A 22,814-nucleotide genomic window follows, 5' to 3' on the forward strand; every position below is an offset into this window, starting at 1 on the left:
TTTTTCCATTCACGTTTCATTTTTTAGTTTCTCAAAAAGAATCATTCCCGTTTCCATTCTCATTCATGTTTCCTTGAGAAAAAAACACACCTATTGAGACGGGGAGGGAATTCGAAATGGAGGGGGCTAAAATTTGAAATTTGTAACAAAAATTGTGTAATATGTCAAAATTTACGTTTCTGAGAACGCGGAATTAAAATTGTTGGGTTGTTTTACTTACTTCTAAGCTCGAATTTGACTCAGGGAGAGGAGGCCAATTCGAAATTAAAAAAAAATCGACTGTTACGCCAAAGTATAATTTTTTGAGAATGCCTAATTCAAATTTTTGAGTTGTTTCATTTTTTAACTCAGATTTGTTCGCATTTGCGCAAGGCGGGGCAAAATTTAAATAAAAAAAAACTCTAGGTACTTACCTATATGTGTTGATATTTGTATTTTAAAATATTATATTAATGAGGCCATGAAATTGATTTTTGAATCCTTATTTTTTATACCTAGTCTGCCTATAGTCTCCTTTCCAAGGGGACTGTTTAATCACGGATATTATGTTTTTTTTTGCTAAAAATTTGATAATGTTTCCAAGTTTTCAAAAGCTTAGTAGAATGTCTTATAATTTCGGGAACTCGTGAGATAGTCCAGGAAAATTAGACGAAAAAAAGGGTTATTGGGAAAGGTGAGGTAGAAAGCTGAATTTTGGTATACTGGTCCATTTTTATGATGAGTCCCTGCTCGTCCCTGGTGAGCGTTCTCCCCCATTGTGGATCTAAGTCCCCCAAAACCAGTTTTTTGCAATTTTCTCTCCCGCATTGCATTTTAACGAAAAATGAGGTTATATACAAGAATCGACGTCAAATTTCCGATTCAATGATATATCAACTGTCGTTCTACCCCCAAGGGGGTAGAGCTGGAACCATTCAAATGAGAGGGGTTTTCTAAAAAACATAAAAAAACTATTGGCGCATAGGAGGGGTGAAACGGCCCCCGAGAGCGTTCGGGTTGATACTTGGATGGAAGGTGGGTACCATCGAGAAACTACCGCGTAAAAAATTTTAGATCCACACCACCTCCCCTTTATGTAATTTTCCCATTATCAAAATAACTTTATTTTAAAAATCGTGAAAATTGAGGGCGCCTTAGGGGCTCTGAAGAGGACTAAGGTGATTGTAGCAGAAAATCTGAAGTCATTTTCGTGCTCAGCGATATCGAATCATATGAAAACGACACCAATGTCGTCAATGTCATCAAAATAACTTTATTTCGAAAATCGTGAAAATGGGGGGGGGGTGGCTGAGGGGCTCTGGAGAGGGGTAGGTGAGTGTGGCAGAAAATCTGAGGTCATATTCGTGGTCAGCGGTATCGAATCATATGAAAACGATACCCTACTCATTGATAGCTATTTTTCTCAAAATTCCCATTTCACCACCACCCCCCTACGATACATTATTCTAAGTTTTCACCACGGTGCACCAAAGCAAAAATTTCTAATACATATGCCTAGTATATGATGTTTGGTGGCCAAAAACACACCCAAAAAACGTGTTCCCAAAATTGTAGCTCGCAATCTTGATTGTTAATAGGCATAAAAAAAATGAAAAAACCGCAATTTTGAGGGGTAAATATGAGGAAAGGGGGTTGAAAATTTTTGTGGGGATACCTATCAAGGATATTACATAACTTCCATAAAAATTTTCAAAATCGGTTGAAATGGAGCTGAGAAAAGTGTTATTGAAATTTCAAAAAAGGGGGGTTCCCCAAAAAGGGGAGGTGGTGTGGATCTGAAATTTTTCACGCGGAAGTTTCTCGATGGTACCCACCTTCCATGCTATGTACGAGTAGTATCAACCCGAATGCTCTCGGGGGCCGTTTTACCCCTCCCCAGCGCCGATAGTTTTTTTGTGTTTTTTAGAAAACCCCTGTCTTGAATGGCCAGCTCCACCCACCTTGGGGGTAGAACGACAGTTGATATATCATTAAATCGGAAATTTGACGTAGATTCGTGTATATAACCTCATTTTTCGCTAAAATGCAATGCGGGGGAGAAAATGTCAAAAAACTGGTTTTGGGGGGCTTAGATCCACAATAGGGGAGAACGCTCGCCAGGGACGAGCGGGGACTCATCAGATTCGTGTTCAGCACATAAAAATGGACCAGTATACCAAAATTCAGCTTTCTACCTCACTTTTTCCAATGGAATGCTAATTTTCCTGGACTAATGTAAGTAAGAATATTTTTAAAAGACATCAAAAATCTTTTTTTTCTAATTTTTTGAAAATCTTGTAAGTTACGATAATATAGGCCTATAAGTACCTATATCGAAATACAAAGAAAATGGCTCTTTTTTCAAACTCTAAGTAGGTAATTATGGGAAATCGATCGAAGTTTCCAACTTATGCTAATGTTGGAATCTATTGAATTGACCTAAAAAGCTGTTTTTTCCTACCTGTTGGAATCCCATTATGGTAGCTTATGGGTTCTTTATGTTTTTCTTCATTTTCTGAAACATAATGAAGGAAAGTAACTTAAAATCCAATTTGAGTATGAACCTACTCAACTCGTACATTGGGATCTATAGGTACACTTTTACACAGGTACACTACATAAACCGAAAATAATTATACTACGAGTACATTATGTATAATGAGAGAGTTGGTAGCATGGCGCTAGCGTATAGTTTTCGGCGAATAGTTTCGCGTCCCTTACACAAATTTTCCATTAAGGTAAATTTACATTTAAAATAATATGGACTCACCATCGAAGTGACCATACGCAGTGGAGGTACAAATACCGAACGTAGTAAACGAAATAATGCAATACGCGAAGCACCATGTTAAAAATGTAATCCTCATTGTGCAAATTTTATCTATACGAATGCAAGTTTTCAACTATTAAAATTTTAATTTTTAAAAACTAATATAAAAAAATGTTAATAATCATCACTACGGACATACCAACAAATACCGTATCTATCACATAAATGTTATATTTTTTTTGCATACGTACGAGTAAATTAAAATCAACTCTACCACGATTTATCTCTTCGCTATTAAAATTACTCATCTGTTTTCGATTCTCTCACATCCGCCATGCCTTATTTTATTAGGTACGATATTTCTGTGTTATCTGAAAAAATGAACGTACTTATGTAAATGTGTGTTTGGAAATTGATGAATAAAATTAATGATTACTTTTTCCTGAAAAATACAGTTTTGTCGTAATGATCATGTTTGGTGTTTCAACATGAGATAACAGCTAAGTATAGGTATGTGTGTTAGAATCTCTGTATCTTCTACGTATTTTTTTTCTAATTTTAATTTTTTAGCGTGAATTCGATCGCCTTTTACAATAGGAATTTAACTGTGTCACAAACTAGTGACAATTTCCGGCGTTTTTCTCGATTCTGAATCTGACATAAGCATTGAAATTTTGTTTTAAAATGTGCTGATGTTTGTATTCGCGCTCGCGCGCGTCTCTTGTCCCTGACCTAATACTGAGAAAATAATTTTGAAAAAAAATTTCAAGATAGGTATGTACCTAGTACCTACTAACTGTGATAAATGAATGATGGAATGCAAAACTTTTTTTTTCACAAGAGAGTGTTGAAAGAAATTTGCATTAACACATATGGCTTGTGGAGATGCGCATATCTTCCCTCATTTTTCTGTGATCTTCGACTATAAATTTTTTCTTCTTCTCCTATTCTTGCTAAGACAAGAACTGTTGGAATTTTGTTTTTTACTTACGTTACCCGGCTCCATCCATAGCCTCAGTCGCCTCCTCAGTTTCCACTATATTTTTAAAATGGAGCTGCTCTTACAATACATGCATTGATGTCGTTTTCATATGAACCTTTGAACGCAAATATGACTTCAGAGTACGTTTTACTCTCACCCACCCCCTCCAGAGCATCGACTCCTCTTCGATTTCCGCTATTTTTGAAATGAAACTACTTTTAGTACAGCATGTCTCTTTGGTTCTTTAAATGGATTGAAGAAATAATAATTCTCACCTTTGGAAACAAATTTTGTGTCATATTCCTAATTAGCCCAAGTATCCACTTTTTAAAAATTTTAAAAATTGTTTTTAGTAATTTTTTTGAAAATAAACACCCTTAATGATAACATTAATTGATGACATTTCTTGCAGATAGTCGTGATTTCCTTTCTTTCTGAGATTTTTGTATAACTTTTTTAAAAATGTAAACGATTTTCTTCTTGTACATTTCAACAACCCCCCTCCCCAGGAACTAAATATTGAATCCTTCCTCCCCCCCCCCCCCACAAAAAACATTTCCCAACAAAAATCCTGATTTTTCCCTTCTTTTAAAATCATGATTTACCTAGGTACCTACATTTAGGTATAGGTATACTTACTAGTTTTCTTTGAAATTCAAAAAGTTTTCTCCTATAAAATTGTGACTACTCCCCCCCCCCCGGTCTATGAGAAAATTTCGAAAAACTTCCAATCGAGTGTCTCATACTCCTGTGTAATTAACTTATTTTGACCATTGTCCTGTGTTTAGTTCTGGATAAATCACTAATCTGTATTATTTTTTTTTCGCATATATTTCAGGTGCTCGTATGTAATGTATTAAACCAAGACAAATATTCTGCAGTGATCTCAGAATCGTGCTTTTGATGAATGAATTTACGTTTGAATGTGTGACGCGGCCATGATTCTGTATCATCTGCAGTTGATCGTCTCCGCGTTGCTGTCAAATGAAAATCGTTCGATGCTGCCTTAATGGTTTCTGCATCACCACGCTGTGTCCAAAGAGAAAACTACGTACTTTTTGCCAAACGTCTCGGCGCTGCTGCTACTAGCTAAAATGAACCTTCTGACTAGCTCTTTTATCACCGATTCGTGTAACAACTAACTATACAGCGCCAACGCACACTCATTCGGCATACCGATCGCTGTCGTCGTTTTCTTCGTGCAGAATTTTATAAAATTCAGATGGAGCTGATCAGTTGGATTTCTGAATGCAGCATCTACGAAGTAAGTCGAAACGCATCTACGGATTACGGGCTCTCGCTCAGGATCCGTCGTAACGTTGGTTTAGCTTTGTGCGGCCAACTTGGACAAAACCGTATCCTGCCATGGATGACATGGGGGGTGTAGTGTCTTTTTGGCTAAGTATATTAAAATATCACCAATCATTTTCAACATTTAATAAATTCAAATTTAACAGACAAAAAGAAATATTCACATCTATTTTATACATTACGAATCATACGAATAACGTGACGATAATTCGATAAGATGAACGTTATTTACACTTTTACATTGTTGCCAAACATACAACATAACACATCTCCCTTCTAAGAAGAATACTTCGGAAAATTATTTTACAAATTCAAACGGTCTGGGACCTTTCTTGTTCGTTCGGACATTCTTACAGGAATTGGCCCAACTATCGGAGACACGGCTTTTACTGGCTGCGTAGATGATGCATCGACAACTTCTATAGCAGGTTCTGCTTGGTTTTGAACAGTAGCAGGTTTAGCAGGAGTCATCGGAGTAATTGATGGCGATTTTTTCGGTGAAATCCTCAGCGTTGGTGGAATCTGCTGTTGGACTGATGACGGTGTACTCATCATAACATTATTTCCAACAGGTCGCATTTGGTCGGCATGTCGACGAACCAAGCGACTATCCGGCAATTGAATAGTATAGTTCAGCACTCCGTCTTTATTTATGACCGTAACAACCTCCCAACGTTGATTTCGTGAGGAATAATCACGAACAGCAACTTTCTCAGAAACCTTATAATCAGGATCATTCAAGGATACTTGTTTTCGATTTTTCTCGACCCAAGACTTCAAATCTGGACGGAAAACTGTTAATAACGAACGCAGCTCACAACCTAACATCAACTTGGCTGGTGATTGGCCAGTTGCAATACTCGGAGCTCTACGATAAGCAAATAAAAACGTATTCAAACGTTCTTGAACTGCAGCTTGACTATCAGTATCTGCTGATTCTTTCTTCAACGCACGTAAGCTTTGTTTTAAGGTATAAACAAAATGCTCAGCCTGTCCATTTGATGCTGCATGAAATGGAGCACACGTTTTATGATCAATTGCATAAGCTGTGCGAAATTTATCGAACTCTGTACTCGTGAAGGCAGTACCATTGTCCGAACGAACAAGAAAGGTCCCAGACGTGACCGTTTGAATTTGTAAAATAATTTTCCGAAGTATTCTTCTTAGAAGGGAGAAGTGTTATGTTGTATGTTTGGCAACAATGTAAAAGTGTAAATAACGTTTATCTTATCGAATTATTCTCACGTTATTTGTATGATTCGATAAGATAAACGTTATTTACACTTTTACATTGTTGCCAAACATACAGCATAACAGGGGGTTTATACAGGAGTAGTACCATTTTGTAGCTCTCGTCGAGGCGAACACAGCGCGCTACCTACAAGCCCCTTTATCTATTCATGGGAAGAAACTACGGGCGTCTAAAGTCTAGAAAATGAGCAAACCCAAAAAATGAAAATTTAAGTCTAGAAAATGAGCAAACCCAAAAAATGAAAATTTGCCTAAATAAAAAATTTGACTGAGGTAACTTGTAGAACATTTTTTTAGATGAAAATTGCAATTTTTGGGATTAGCCTACCTTCATTTTTGAAGGATCCATGCAATTTTGAAGTTTTGAAACAGATCAATTTTTTTCTGAAAAATTTCAAATGTACCTACTTACTCAAATTGATCTGTTTTAAAACTTCAAAATTGCATGGATCCTTCAAAAATGAAGGTAGGCTAATCCCAAAAATTGCAATTTTCATCTAAAAAAATGTTCTACAAGTTCCCTAGGTCAAATTTTTCATTTGGACAAATTTCCATTTTTTGGTTTTGCTCATTTTCTAGACTTTGGATGCTCGTAGTTTCTTCCCATGAATAGATACAGGGGCTTGTAGGTACAGGTAGTGCCCCTTGTTCCCCGTGATGAGAGCTACAAGATGGTACTACTCCCGTATAAATCTGCCATGTCACCCATGGCTGGGTATGGAGTTGGGGGAGCGTCCGTCATTCGGCGACTTGTCCTGCTCAATGGTGGCGTAGTCTTCTTATCCCCAAGTCATAATAAGGGGTTGTTGTAAGGAGTTACAACTCATACGGCGGCAACGTTTGCGTTCCATCTAGTGATGCGAGCCGTGGCTTGACCAGCTCAATCTGTGAAACTTAGATCCAGTCTACCAAAAACGGATGTAGATCTGATTTCTTGCCTCGAGGATCAGACCTACCTCCGAGCGAGTGAAAAAGGTTTTTGCAACGCTAGAGTTCGAGTGAGAAATGAGGTGTTTTGAACAAATTTCTGAGGCTGATCTGGTTTTGTTGCTTCAGTCAACTTGCCAGGCAGGTGAGCGTGCGTCAAAAGGTGTATGTGGTGATCTGGACTGTGTACGATATCTGGTTGTGTAATTTTATTAATGTGTGTTTCTTAGTAAAATTTTACCATAAAATTATTATGTAGGGGTGGAAATTGTGAATTAAAGAAGGGTAATTGGTTGATATTTTCAAGATGGGCTGATATATATTTTGATAATCTTCGAAGTTATTGATGTTCAATTGTTCATGTATTTATGTGTATTTACCTAACTTTAAGGTTAACCTTGCAACTGTTTTGTATTGATCGATCAATTTGATATTCATGCATTTGTATGTGTATGTACTTATGGCCAACCATGCTACTGTTTAGGGTTTTGTAATGATCGATTAAGGTTTTTCACGTCGACCGGCTGGCGTGTTTTTTTTTAGCTCAGATCGATCAGTAATTTGTGCCTAGATACGTGTTTTTTTTCTTGTTTGCCGCTAATTTGATGAATTTGAGTTTTGGTTGTGTGGTGTTTTGATTTTATTAATCACGTTTTCTGCAGCGAATTATCAACGATAGAATAATCCGTAGAAAATCATCGCAATGATAAGCTATATATATACTGTCATGTCATGTTGAGCTGGAAATAATTGATAAGCCACTCGCTCATCAGCTATGATCATGATGTATGTGATTCAGAAAGTAATACTTAGATATAAATGAAGTTTTGATGCCATGTCAAACAACTCGAAAAAAGTAGTCAAAAGTAGTGTTTAAAATTATTTAGGGCATTACCTCTCCCACTTTTTTTTTTTTAAATGAAACGTCTTCCGTTCAAAGAACTATTCAATTTTGAAAAAGAGTAATCGAGAAACACGATTTTGATGTAAAACAGTTTTTCAACTGATGAGTAGTTGGCATCCCTGACTGAAATGGAATGTAAATTAGAATTCGACGGCGGAAAATTTCCACAAATAGGTACTTGAAAATATTTGGAAATGTCTAATGAGTTGCCTACTTCAAGGCACAAGAATTATGCGAAACACGACGTTTGTTTGGACATTTAGGAGAAACACGTCGATTTTGATGTGAAACTGTCTTTAAACCGGTAAGTTGGTATTCCTGAATGGATTAAATTGCAAATTCGAACTCTACGACCCCTGTTAATTGAAAGAGGAAAAACGTAAATACATTGAAACGTGTCGAAAAAGTTGCCTATTCTGAAGGCGCAAAAATTATTCAGAACGTGGAGTTTTTCAACGAATAAGACAAGTAGTAATGATCTTTCAAACATTTGAAACATTCAATTGAGAAATGCATTTTGAATGTAAAGTCATTCTTAATCCGGTAAGTTGGCATCCCTGATTGATGAAAATTGTAACTTTGAACTCGACGACGACCTCGATTTATTTCAGAATCACTCATTTTACATTCGTGGAAAGGTAAAGTTCAAAGATTCCATGATGACTGAGCTTTTTGTAAAAATGTTGAACTTTCATGGGTGAAAAAGCCACGTCAGGTAAAATGAATAAGCTTTTCGTGATCAGCTATGCTGAATTAGTATTAATCGACAGCTCGTACACTCTATTTGCTTTGCAGTTTGCATTGAGATAAAAAGCCCAATTTTGAAACGTTCGTATTTGCCCCTTAAACTACGTTGGGATCTGCAACCCAAACTACTTGCAAACTAAGCGGATTTGGCGTATATTTGATGCAAAATGAGACCAATTTCATTAGGAGAATATGGGATATTAGAGGGTTCTACATTTATACTCCTAATACTTGAACTTTTGAATCAATTTTTCGAGCTTTGGAGAGCTTTTTAGACTATACGAACCTGACGAAGTGTGGGGTTTTGACACTCGGAGAATCCGTTTTTGGTGTTGGTTCTTTCAAAAAGCTCAAAGTTCCCGGTGAAATGAAGCTTTTTTTCAAAAAAGTTGAACTTTCAGGTACAAAAAAGCTCCGACGCTTGAAATAAACGAGCTTGACGTGATCAGCGATGCTGAATTAGTGATAATCGACTATTCGTACAACCTATTTGGCTTTCATTTGGCCCAAAAGCTCAATTTTGAAAAAGTTCATATTTGCTAATTTCAGTCATTTTTGAGTATATATTTTGATGCAAAATGAGACCAATTCCATTAGGCAAATATAGGATATTAGGAGGTTCGATACTCCTAATACTTGAACTTTTGAATCGATTTTGTGAGCTTTAGAAAGCTTTATAGACTGTACGAACCATACGAAGGGGGGGGGGGGTTGACACTCGGAGAATCCGTTTCCGGTGTTGGTTCTTTCAAAAAGCTCAAAGTTCCCGGTGAAACGAAGCTTTTTTTCAAAAAAGTTCAACTTTCGGGTACAAAAAAGCTTTGACGCTTAAAATAAACGAGCTTGACGTGATCAGCGATGCTGAATTAGTGATGATCGACTATTCGTAGACCCTATTTCGCTTTCATACTGTCAGAAAGCTCAATTTTGAAAAAGTTAATATTTGCTACTTTTAGTCATTTTCGAGTATATTTGATGCAAAATGAGACCAATTTCATTAGGAGAATATGGCATATTAGGAGGTTAGATACTCCTAATACTTGAACTTTTGAATAGATTTCGCGACCTTTTTAGACTGTACGAACCTGACCAAGTGGGGGGTTTTGACACTCGGAGAATCCGTTTCCGGCTTTGGTTCTTCCAAAAAGCTCAAAGTTTCCTGTAAAATGAAGTTTTTTTCAAAAAAGTTGAACTTGCATGATACAAAAAAGCTTGCTCGACTAAAATAAACGAGCTTGACGTGATCAGCGATGCTTAATTAGTGATAATCGATCATTCGTAAATCCTATTTGGCTTTCAATCGGCCAAAAAGCTCAATTTTGAAAAAGCTCACAATTGCCGTTTCTAGCCATTTCAGCGTTTATTTGCTGCAAAATCGGTGGGGTTTTCCAACACCGCGAATCCATTTCCTGTGTTCGGTTATGCCAAAAAGCTCAAAGTTTTCTACATATAGAAGCATTTTACAAAAAAGTTGAACTTTGAGAAATCAAAAAAATATAAACTCATTTTCAAAAACATATTCAAAATTATCGCAACTGGAGAAAATATGAAAGATCGACTGATTTACTCATTTATTGAACTAATATACCAATTTTCACTTACCTGATCAATCCACACAAGTGAAAACTTGCATGTGGTTCACAGTTTGCACTCAAAGCTCTATGAACATCTCTTTCCAGAAGTGAAATTGAATTACCACAGATTCACATCTTTGCCACACAATCCTACCCTACTTTGTCTTGCTTAGAAATTAGAATACCTCTTACTGACTTACTCAATCACTCAGTGACTTGATTTCAACTACTGAAAGGCTCAAAATTAACCATAATACTTCGAGTATGAACCGGATATTTAAAATTTTTTATTCAATTTGTCACTAAATATACCTCAAGTAGGTACAAGATTCACATCACAATGCTTACTACATATTACTAATAAGGCAACTGATTATCATTAAATGACAGGACAATTGAATACTTACCCCACTCTTCCAGGAATTTGTGGTATTAGTCTAGAAATTTGAGCAGGCCCAGTTTACAATTTGAGCTGGTCCCATTTTCACCAGGAAATTCTTATGTCTGTGATGCATACAAAGCAATTATTTGTCACCAATGTAGTTCCTTCCTCTTACTATGCTACTTCATATCCTATACATATTTTAAAGTATTTGCAAGTGATACATTCTTTACAACAAAAATGTCCTGCATCTTATTCCTACTACATATAACCCATTAATACAAACATTAAGAATAGTGATTACTTTTGCAAATAATACAAAATGATATAGGTACCTAATTGAATGAGCAACAAGAAAATTATAACAATACAAATGAAAAAATAAATCACATTACACGGAATCCCCAGGAAGAATGCAAGTTTTATGCAAATATGAATAATAATCTTTAAAAAGAAGAACCATGAAAGACCTTTCAAAAACATAATCTAACTTGGTTCACAAAATACAATTTAATAAAACACATCAGATGCTGAAAAGGAACCACATTGATGACAAATCAGTGAAATCACCATATTCTGCACACACCACAATATAAAGGAAGGCTTTTTGCCAAAATTGTATGGTAGGCATGCTCTCATTCCTGGCTTTACAGAATTTCAAAGTTTGGACAAATACCCTCAACCATCATTCTTAGGTTATTTTGAAATGACTGGTAATGTTTAAAACCTGGCCTTGCATTATACTACTCAAAATCCATGTTTCTTTCAAACACTCACGCTGAGCAACATGGCCTACGATATGTTTAGCCTTTGCAGCATTATCGGTTATACGACCTCCACCTAACATGATCAGTTCTTTGATATCGTCGGTTTTAGGATGAGCGCAACTTGGACTCACAAACATGGCTCCACAGTTGGTAAAAATATTGCAGCGATAAACTGGTCCAAATTTTTGACGCTTGATACGGTTTTCCTGTGGAAAAATACATAGTCATTTTCAGCACATTGTATGCAGTTATTATTAAAGATGAATTATGTACCTTCATACACATATTATGCGCAGTGTAGTGATGTCGATACTTTTGTCAATACCTTGTTGATACTGATGTGAAAAAAATATTGTGATATTTTATTGATGGTCAAGTAGTTAGAGACTTGCAAAATAACATGCTGCATGCACTCATCAATCTAAGATTGGTCCCCACCAAAGTCAGATTATTTCCTCTATATAAATTTTTTAGATAGGGTTTTTAGGATTAAAGTACTCCTTATTAAATTGAAAAAACAAAGACTTAGCCACTAGTTGAGACGTTATTTTCAATTAATTGGTCATTTTGTCAAGACCAAGATGAATGGGAGATGATAACCAATTTTGAGGGCATTCAGGATGATGTGAAGTGTCTGGATTGCGGACAAAGACAGACTGACAGCCACCTCCTCGTATGTGGCACAGACACTGCATATGCTAGAGAGGAGCTGTGGGGAGAAATGAACAATTGCCCAGAAGGCCTGGTGTAGAGATGGATGGGGAGAATTTAAAGAGATCCAAATGTCCCAGACACGAGGAGAAGAAGAAGAAGAAGAAAAAGACCAGAGTGAAGTAATTCCTTAGTTCTCCAGAATTCAGACTCATGAATTACAGTTCTCATACTTAGGAGAATTGCAAATTCTCCAGTCTCTGCAATTCTCCAGTCTCAATTCTCTCACTAACAGCAAAATATACAGTGGAAATCACTTATAATGAGATTGGTTAGTATGAGATTTTGGATACAACAAGCACAATGCCTTTAAACATGTCCAATATGGTACCTGTTAGAATGAGCTCATTTATAACGAGGAATCCGGATAGTACATACAAGCTGAAATTCTTGAAATTTGGTTCATTTTATAGTTTTTTCTTCCACTTATAACGAGTGTTCATGCAGAAAACATTCATTAAATCCCAAATTTCAGCTTTATAGGTTAATTTAGTAAAGTTTTGAAATTCAGACAGATTATGTGGCATTTTTTGAAAAACAGAACTTTCTAAAAAGCTGCTGGAGGCTCTAGAACTGCTGAATATGATTTGAAACAGTTTCTAATCGATATGACAAGTTGAAAATAGTAGTAAAATTGTGTCAGCCGTAGTATAATGGACAAATATTACAAATTGGTGTACATGAAGCTGACTTTTTGTATGCAGAATCCAGGAAATGTTCTGCGCATGTGCCACTTTTCAGTAGTGTTTACTAGTGTTGGTTATGTGGTTGGTTGTGTTACTTGTGTTACTAGTGACGTCGACTGTGTAGCAACTGCAACGCTGAACCATCAACATTTTAGTTAACCTAAACCGCTAATCATACACAAAAAAACTCCATTGGTTAGGTCGCCAACTCTGAGTAATAAACAAACGCAACAGCGCATGCGTCAACAACTGATGATGTAGTGTGTGTGTGTGTGTGTGTGTGTGTGTGTGTGTGTGTGTGTGTGTGTGTGTGTGTGTGTGTGTGTGTGTGTGTGTGTGTGTGTGTGTGTGTGTGTGTGTGTGTGTGTGTGTGTGTGTGTGTGTGTGTGTGTGTGTGTGTGTGTGTGTGTGTGTGTGTGTGTGTGTGTGTGTGTGTGTGTGTGTGTGTGTGTGTGTGTGTGTGTGTGTGTGTGTGTGTGTGTGTGTGTGTGTGTGTGTGTGTGTGTGTGTGTGTGTGTGTGTGTGTGTGTGTGTGTGTGTGTGTGTGTGTGTGTGTGTGTGTGTGTGTGCATGTGTGTATATTGCTGATAGTAGTTGTGTTATGCATGTGCTGTTGCCTTTGTTTATTACTCAGAGTTGGTGACAAAACCAGTGGAGTTATTTTGCATATGATTAGCAGTCTACTAGGTTAACTAAAATGTCAATGCACTGAACCAGTGAACCATCTCTCTCTCCACCAGCACCTTAAGCATCATGTTAGGTGCATGAGAAGGGTTTCCTGGATTCTGCATCCAAAAAGTCAACTTCAACTTCGGCCATTTTTTTTTTACGTTGAAATGTCCATTAAGCTTCCTTTATAGTGGCCGTGGAATTTTTCTACAGAAAAGACAAATGTGTACATTCAAATGGAAGCATTTATACTGGCAGTGGAATTTTATCAATTTTCTATGGAAAAGTCAAAATTTTTTAACTTTTCCATAGAAAAGTGATGATTGAGATAAAGATTGAAAACTTTTTATTAAAGTGAATAATCATCAGAATTTATAAGAAATGTTATTATTTTACAAGTTTAGAGGTTCAAAAGTGCTTAAAATTGAGTTTGAAAAAATTCCACGATTTTCTGTAGAAATTTTCTATTGCCTGCTTATCGCCACTATAAAGGAAGCTTTATACACGGTCGCTGTAAAATTGATAATTTTTATGCAAAACCTTTTAGTATGAGAGACCGGGTACAACTTGCGAAATGTCCAGTCCAGTCCCTTCAATCTCGCTGTAAGCAATTTTCACTGTACTATCAACTAACAATACTGGCATCTCCATTTAAACATTTAAAATACATTGAGCGTTTTTGTCGCAACAATAGCGCGATCTGAATGGCCTGGGTTGAAACTAACTCTTATCAAAAATGCTCTGATTGGTTGGTGTATAACTGGTTTGAATCTTGCGGTAGAGTGAAGGAAAAAGTGACATAGTATCAGGCCTGTTGCAGGGCTGTAAAATTAAACACTTTTTTCCAACTTTCTTTCATAAATTTCCAAATTTCCATGGAATACAAGTTCAAATTTCAAAATTTCAGTGGTTCTCCAACACAAAAATTGAAGTACAGTGCACCCAAGAGCACCCAGCAGGAGAAATTGGCTCTACACAAAATATCACTACTGTCCCTTTCCCCCATTGCCTGCAGTTCAATGTCTTCCCATCCCATAGGGCCTAGGTCCAGTGTCTATCACTCAGATGCAAATTTTTCAATTCAGGGCATCCTAGAGTCTTATCAGTGATGTAAGAAGACAGTTTTTTTTTTTATGGACATTCATCCTTTGTAACACCTAACTGTAACTGTAATTTTTAACCAAAATGAAGCAAAAACTGAAACTGAAACCATAAGTGTAACTGAAATTATTGATTTAAAATTTTTCAACCATATCCTCGACCAAAATTATTGATGTTAATTTTTTTAAACATAACCAATTTTTTTAAAATTTTGGTTAATGTTATTTTTTTAGTAAAAATAATATTATTTTTTTGTGTCAAATATGACATTTATTATGATTTTTGAAAAAAATGGCTTAATTCATCTTTGGCAACCTGTTTTCCTAACACTGAGCTATTTTCCCATTTTTAAACGAGTCATGGTTTGCAGATGTGAAAAAAATTATACCTCTGGAAAGAGGGTAACATTTCCTTTACTATGGTATTGAAAAGTTATGGACTCTGCGATGGTTTTACATAAAAAATGGTTCAATTCATCTTAGGTGACCTATTTCTCAAATTCTTATTACAAAATCTGAAATCCGAACTCAAAAATTGCATTACTGGTTGTGAAATTGTAATTTTTTTGCTTTTTCCAATTTTCCCATACATATGTACTTTTACCCAGGCCCAGGCCACAGGCGTACTTTTTTGACATTGAACTGAATGAAAAAAAAAAACTACAACCTTTATTTTTAACCATAACCTTAATATGTCAACAAGTTAGAGGTTAGGGATCTTGGCTTACGTATTCATCAACTTTGGCATCAAACGTGCTATGGTATGTTGTAGAAAATATAAGTATGCAATGTTACATTTGGTAGAGTAGGTTCAGCAAATCAGCATAATACATAGAATCAAGTAAGGAGAAGGTGTTCAATTCTATAAACTAAATCAGTCAACCAAATGTAATGAAAAACGGCAAAATTCCAAATTTTATAAATTCTCCATTTTGAAACATCAACAAATATCAATACTGGAACTGGAGAATCAAAACTTTCAGGTATCAATATTCCTTGAGTATTTATATACAGATTTTGGCAACATATTGATACACATTACGCAGTAGCAATACTTTTTCAACAGTATCGACATCACTAGTACAGAATGTTGGAAAAGTCTTCGTTGATGCATTTAAAGTGATAGGTACATATGCATTTGATGAAGAGGATGAAATGGTTCAAAAGGTTCTGATTTTCTGATGATCAGGTAGTTCAAAATTGTTGCACATTTTGAAACCAAGGGAAGTGCCATTGAGTCATTAACCAAAAATGTTTGAAAAGTAACAAAATCTGACTAAAAAAGTTACAAAATGCGAGCAAAAAAGCATCAAAAAAAAACTTGATCGAGACTTCATTATTTTAACAAAAATCAGAACCTTTTGGAAATTATTGTCAACAAATTTTCAATAAAGTTAGATCATCTACATAAAAACTACTTTTCAACTATTTTTATATGAAAAATGAAAATTGTTGGTAATTTTAGACAAATAGCAAGACCGCCAATAATTTTTAGAAAAAAGGCAGGGGTTTCTCTTTTGGAAAGTGAGACTTCTTAGTTTTTGGCAGAAAGAAAAATGTTGACAATTTTAACAAAACGCAACTCTTTTTCTTTTAGAAATTTTTTGCTAAAAAAAAAAAAATAAAAAAAAAAAAAAAGGTGAAACTTGGTCACACTTTTTAGCAAATGGTGAGACATTTATAAGTAAGTATAGGCAATTCTAGGACATTTTTAGAGAAGAACGAGACCATCCTGGAAATTGTTAAAAAAGTGAAACCATTTCGTAAGATCTTGACTAAAAAACAAAACTTTGGCAATTTTGTAAAAAAACGACAATTTTCAACAATTTTTGAGAAAATTGCAAGATTGTGTTAATTTTAGAAAATTGGCAAAGGAATTACGTTTTTGAAATTTTTATTCCAAAAAATAAGACTTTAATTTTTTTTGCATTTTTTTCAAAATATAAGTAGGTATGTACATAAAAGAACGATACCTACTTCTCTAAAATTTTGGAAATTTTAGATGAAAAAAAAAAACGCTGAAAAGCTAGCATTTTTGGCAAATTTATGCAAAAAATAAGACCTTTGGACTCTTTTTGGAAAAAAGTAAGACTCTCTGGAATTTTTTGCAAAAACCTGAGAATTCTCGATAATTTTTGGCAAAATGCAAGACTGACAATTTCAGCAAAAACTCGAATTTTTAAGCAAGTACCCTATTGACAAAAAAATGATACTTTTAGGCAATTTTTGGCAAAAAAAAACCGAGGTTTTGGGATATTTTTTTTAAAAGCTTAAATCTTTACAAATTGCAAGAAATGCTTCAAAAAGTAAAAATGTGCTAATTTTTTTATTTTCTAATTTTGATTATCTGACAAAAGGTTGAAAATCTCATTGATCAAAAACTCGAAATGAACAATTTAAAAAAAAAAGTAATTCAAAAAGAAAAAAATGTCACCTAATTAAGTACTCAACTTTATACCAAAGAAAAAACAAACGATTTTTTCGATGTTCAAACATAACAAAGATAAAAACCAAAAAAATTTGTACTTTAAACTGAAATATGTTGGAAAAAAATTTCAAAAAAAGAAAATAATAATTTTTTATCATTTTTCAATACCTGGAAATCACTTTAAAATTTCATTTTCAAATTTTGATTATCTGACAAAAGATTGAAAATCTTATTGATCAAAAACCCGAAAGAACACTTCTGAAAAAAAGTACCTAATTCAAAAAGAAAAAAATGGCACCTAATTAAATAGGTACTTGACTTTGTACCAAAAAAATGTACTTTAAACTAAAATATTATTTAAAAAAAAAAAAATTAAATAAAATGAAATATTTTTTTATCATTTTTAAATATTTGCCATTTGGAAATCATTTCAAAATTTCATTTTCAAATTTTAATTATCTGACAAAAGATTGAAAATCTTATTGATCAAAAACTCGAAAGAACAATTTGAAAAAAAAGTAATTCAAAAAGAAAAAAATGGCCTAATTATATACTCAACTGTACACAAAAAAAACAAGGTTTTTTTTAAAGTTCATTTCAAACATAAAAATAAAAAGCAAAAAAATGTACTTTGAACTGGAATAATTTGAAAACAATCAAAAAATAATTTCTACCACTTTTTAATATTTTTTATAAATCTTTTCAACATTTTATTTTCAAATTTTGATTATTCAACAAAAGGTTGAAATTCTCATCGATCATAAGATTTAGAACAGGGCTACCTCATAAATCGAATCAACAATAAATTTCTTTCAAGAGACAATTCTACAGGAACAAAATTGTTGATCAAATTTTGGAAACTTTTTTGATCATAAATTCCATTTACTCGAACCATTTTACAATTTTCATCTAAATGCCACTGCATGTAATTTTTTCAATAATAAAACGTTATTATTACCTTCACAGCTGGCGATAAATCATATTTTTCAAATCTCTCTTCGTATAACCAACGTTTCTCCGAACACGACGAAAATATCTACATAAAAAAAAAATACAAAGGGGGTTTAATTCGAGGCACAATCATATGTAATTTGGTTTTTCTATCAAAATTAATTAGAAAAAAATAAAATAAGTAAGAACTTTCAACTTACCCATTCCTTATCCAATATCCAGCACCCACGAGCTACAGCTTTGCACAGATTAACAGTTTTTTTGGAACTGCCACAAATCAAGTGAGTAGTTCTAGCACTGACACTATTTTCTATCTCGAAGAAGCCCAGCTTCTTGACAGTTTGATAAATTTTCTCTAATTCTCTGTAAAATAACAAATTTAGGTTAATAAGATAATAATAAAATAGGCCCACGTAAAAAAAAAAAAAAAAAAAAAATACGTACGACTGATTGAAATACGTGCATACGATCGTAGGCTTAGCTTGTTTTTTCTGCGATCGACCGGTAATAAACAATCCGGACGAATCTCTGGAATCTAGCTTCAAATCGTAAACACTACTGTATCTAGGCCTAGCATCATCATCATCGGCTTGGTCTCGTTGCTCTTTGGTATTTCTCGTTCGTTTTGTTTTTTTGATAGATAACAATTTACGTCTATCTGCTTCCACCGGAGGAGGTTTCGGCTTAGGAGTACTATTTTTATTATTATTAGTATTAATATTAGCCGATCCAGCAGCTATAATATTTCTATCGATAGTTTGCAGCACGTTCCTTCGTTGAGTAGACGTCACATGGACGTTTTCATCGCTATCATCGATAATATTTCTAATAATATCGTTCAATCTGTTATTTTTATCGTCAGGCTTTGCTACAACAGCGTTAGTATTTCGTGGCGCGTTCTCCTTATCCGCAGCATTTTCGGTGTTTTTGGCCACCTTGAGTACGAGATCATTTTTATCGAATAATTGTCTGGATTTTATCTTCTTTTTGTTCACCAACCGAGCCGGAGCACTTTTACGTTGATTCGATGTTAGAATCGAAGGCGTAGGAAAATCACTCACTTCTAGATCGCTCTCGGAGAGCAAGAGTTTTTGCAGCTGGTTACATGTTTTCGTGGTGAGATTCAGGTTATCTTTTATTTCGTTGAAGAATTCTACTTTGAACACATCGTCGGCGTTGCATTTGGACGGAGAGAATAATCTGAAATTATTATACAATAGTTAACATCACTATTGAACGAATTACATATTTTGTAGGCCTCGAGTTTTAACGTACCTTTTGAGAGTTTTCAGAGGAACAGGAATAACGATATTGCCATCACAAGTGCTATTAAACTTATTCAACGATTCGACTAGATTTTCACGAACATCGTGCTTTCGTTCTGCGGCACGTACAGAACTAGAAGGTGCCTGGAAAAGATAAATTATCGTAATTTCTTCGAAGGATACAAATCGATCGTGTTAGCCTAACGTAAGAATATTATGAAAACGAGTGTTACACTTACATTTTCAGCCAACTCGCAGTGGCCTACTTCGAACCAGAACTCTTTCCATTCGGTTTGTAACTGTTGCAGGAAGCTTTGAGTATACGAACATCCAGTATCCGCAAATTTAGCCATACAATATTGATAATCGTTCGGGAACAAGCAACACTATGATAACACTGAAAACAAAACCGTAGATTATTTACGAAGCAAACCTATAACGAATAAATGTTCTATTACGAATAATGGCGATTCTTACGGGAAAAAAATACGTCGAGAATGTGAAAATGCAATTAAAAATCCAGATAAATATTCGATAATTTGTAAAACAAGCGGATTTCGACAGGAAATTTGTAAACAAGTGTCAGATTGAGAAAAGTAACGTACTTTTATTCGAACGCCGGTTACTACAACAGGTTTGTTTTTGTATCCCAGATGCGCCATTGATAATTTGAAATATACGATGAATATCGTTCAGTCGTTCTGATTACTGATTCACAAATTTTTCTGGTCGAATTTGAAATTTTGATTTTTTTTTTGAATTTCCATCGGGCTTCGACTTCGATAACCGGGCTGAGCTGAGGGACTACTGCGGACTACACGAAAAAGTATTGAAACGAAAGCCTTTTAAAAATTTTCAAGATTGCATTGAATTTTTAATTTACCAAAAGTTGATTTCATTGAAATCAGCCAGAGGTTCATTCGAGCGCTCTCAATTTTCAGCAAAACTGAAAATTTTTCAGTTTTTAAAAATTACATATTTTTGGTGATAACAGCGGACCTCCTAATTTTGAAAAACTGCCACTTGCCTTTGAAAATGTCATTTATCACCACCTACAACTCATAAATTTCCATTTATTTACAAATTTTCAAACTTTTCCTTCATTTTAAACACGTCTTTTATCTTTCAATTTAATTTAAAATTTAAAAAAATCAAAAAATTGAATTGGAATGTGCGGCTAATAGAATATTTGAATACCTAAACGTTTTCCAAAATGTATCGTAAAGTGTTGAAATGATATAAAAGTACTGAGAAAAAAATACTCACAATTAATAAAGATTTCCCAAGAGTGATAAAAACATTGAAAAGTAGTCCAAAAACCAAGAAAAAGTTTCGAAACGAAATCCTTTTAAAATAAGCTATAAAATCACTACAATTAACCAAAAAAAAATACCTAAATTTTCATCAAAATTTGAGGAAAATGCACAAAAAATAGTTATAAACGCTTCAAAGTTATGTACAGACTGCAAAAAATGCATTAAAATCAAAAAAAAAAAAAAAAAATGGAGGAATTATGGAAAAAATTTTCAAAAATGCACGAAAGTGCCGGCAATCTTTCAAAATGCTGTAAAACATCCAAAATCATTGAAATAAAATTATCAAAAAACAGAATTTTCAGCAAAATTTGTAAAAAAAAAATGCGCGAAAAAGAGTTGCAAACGCTTTAAAATTATGCAAATTATACAAAATAACCGAAGATCTCAAAAATGCATGAAAGTATTGAAAGTGTTGAAAATCTTTTACAGGGTGTCTAACAAAACTCCTACACAAAAAATCATGACTTTTTCATGACTTATTTTTCACATTTTTACCGCATAAAAATTACTCACTCCACACCCCCTCCTCCTCCCCCAAAAAACAATTAAATAACTTAAAACTGCCAAGAAATTTTTCTTAAATTTGTAGGCAAGTAGGTATTTCCGTTTTTTCATTTTTCTGAATTTTGAACAAATTTTCAATTTTTCAATTTTTTTGTCATTATGGGCTTTCTAAAAAATTTTCAAGTATGTTTCGAGCAAAATTCGTGACTTTTTCATGACTTTCACGGCCGTTAGATACCCAGTTTTAAAATGCTGTAAAAACATAAAGAGTAATAAACTTAGGTGCCTACTAAAATAACCAAAACAATAAAATTTCAGCGAAATTTTCAAAAAAATGCACAAAAAATTATTTTAAAAACAGCGTTAAAATTATGCAAAAGCACTCGAAAAAAGAACTTAAACCATTGAAAATTGAAAAATTTCAAATGCATGAAAAAGTGTTGAAAATGCAGTGAAATGATACAAAAAGACAATAAAAAACCTAAGAATCACTGAAAATCGCCAAACTGTGATGAAGTTTCAATAAAAGTGTTGTCGAACGTGCATGAAAAAATTGTTAAAAACATCATTCGGCTATTTTTGGAATCGCATTTTTTCATTTACTTTCATCTAATTTTGAACCGCAATCCATGATCTAGATCTAGAACGAATCTTAGATGACTTTTTAGAACAATTTTAGGATTTTTTTCTAGTTTTTGAATTTTGGTAAGATTTGTTGAACACATGTGCACAAGTACCTATGGTACTTTTTGAGTTTGAAAATTTTGGGGCCCAAAATGGGGAGGAGAAGGGTCAAAATCAAAATTTTAATTCAAATGTTCAGAACACTCAATGAGTAGAACCCAATTCCAAAATTTCATCAAAATTGGTTCAGCCATTTTTTAAGAAGCCCTCTTGGAGATTAGGAAAATTTTTTTAAAATAACAGAATCCTGCTTTGCTGAAGTGTAAGTCGGCGGATTTTCAACATAGAAACTTCGTTTTGGTTTCAAACGAAAGCACTTGAAAAATTGAGAAAAAGATGTGCTTTGAAAATTTTCGATTTGACAAAATGCTTTCATAGTAAAATGAGTTGGAGGCACACTGCACATGCAGAATCAAACGCGAGTTGATTTCAAAATAACAGCGTCACTGTCCGTCGTCTGTGTTTTTTTCGTTTGTTTCGTTCGTTCGTTTTCGTTTGCAATCGTCTTTTTCGTTTTGCGTTTTTTTTGGGGGGAGGGGGAAGTCACGAGCATGACCCTGGATAAAATGTAAAGAGTAACAAAAATACTTGAGTTATGTGTTGCATAATTTTCACATCGGAATATGAGATTTCTGCAAGATGCTTTTTCAAGACTTTCAATGAAATGTTTTTGAACTCGTCTTCCCCTCCTCAGGTAAGAAAAATTACGTTTTTGCAACTAAATAATAAAAACACAAAGATTTTCATTCTCTGGGCAGAAAAAAATGAACGTGATCACCATAAATAAATGTAATCAATTGATGAAAAAAGTTACAAAAAATATAGATTAGGAAGAAAAATCGAAATACATACAATATACTTACATTATAATTTCCAGCGTAAAATTTGAAACTTCTGAGCCAAAAG

General features: G+C 34.3%; 2 protein-coding genes and 1 long non-coding RNA gene across 5 annotated transcripts in view; 1 reads left to right on the forward strand and 2 right to left on the reverse strand.

The window, feature by feature from the left end:
* LOC135846432 (mast/stem cell growth factor receptor kita-like) overlaps positions 1-3,072 on the reverse strand; it is a 28,230-nt gene extending 25,158 nt beyond the window's left edge. For 2 of the 3 annotated variants that reach the window (XR_010558961.1, XM_065365524.1), the window contains exons 1-3: positions 2,949-3,072; positions 2,750-2,860; positions 2,441-2,494 (exon numbers count right to left, since the gene is read on the reverse strand). Coding sequence is in view for 2 of the 3 variants with exons in the window: in XM_065365524.1 (XP_065221596.1) it covers positions 2,441-2,494; positions 2,750-2,860; positions 2,949-3,057 (274 nt within the window). In the remaining variant the exon portion in view is untranslated. The remainder of the gene's footprint in view (positions 1-2,440; positions 2,495-2,749; positions 2,861-2,948) is intronic. The other variant, XM_065365525.1, reaches the window with a different exon arrangement.
* The window catches only part of LOC135848176 (uncharacterized), a 185,438-nt gene extending 179,202 nt beyond the window's left edge, over positions 1-6,236 (forward strand). The window contains exon 4 of the long non-coding RNA XR_010559323.1: positions 4,570-6,236. This is a non-coding gene — a long non-coding RNA (uncharacterized LOC135848176). The remainder of the gene's footprint in view (positions 1-4,569) is intronic.
* Positions 6,237-10,708: 4,472 nt separating this feature from the next.
* Positions 10,709-20,040, reverse strand: MCPH1 (Microcephalin). The gene is made up of 7 exons (XM_065368445.1): positions 19,882-20,040; positions 19,644-19,801; positions 19,415-19,548; positions 18,584-19,339; positions 18,340-18,502; positions 18,147-18,224; positions 10,709-11,800 (listed from the first exon to the last, which is right to left on the reverse strand). The coding sequence occupies exons 2-7, from the start codon at positions 19,755-19,757 to the stop codon at positions 11,519-11,521; spliced, it is 1,527 nt and encodes a 508-aa protein (XP_065224517.1). The 5' UTR covers positions 19,758-19,801; positions 19,882-20,040; the 3' UTR covers positions 10,709-11,518.
* Between the last annotated feature and the right edge of the window lie 2,774 nt (positions 20,041-22,814).

The sequence above is a fragment of the Planococcus citri genome, chromosome 5 (genome assembly GCF_950023065.1).
Source record: "Planococcus citri chromosome 5, ihPlaCitr1.1, whole genome shotgun sequence".
In the NCBI taxonomy this organism is placed as follows: domain Eukaryota; kingdom Metazoa; phylum Arthropoda; class Insecta; order Hemiptera; family Pseudococcidae; genus Planococcus; species Planococcus citri.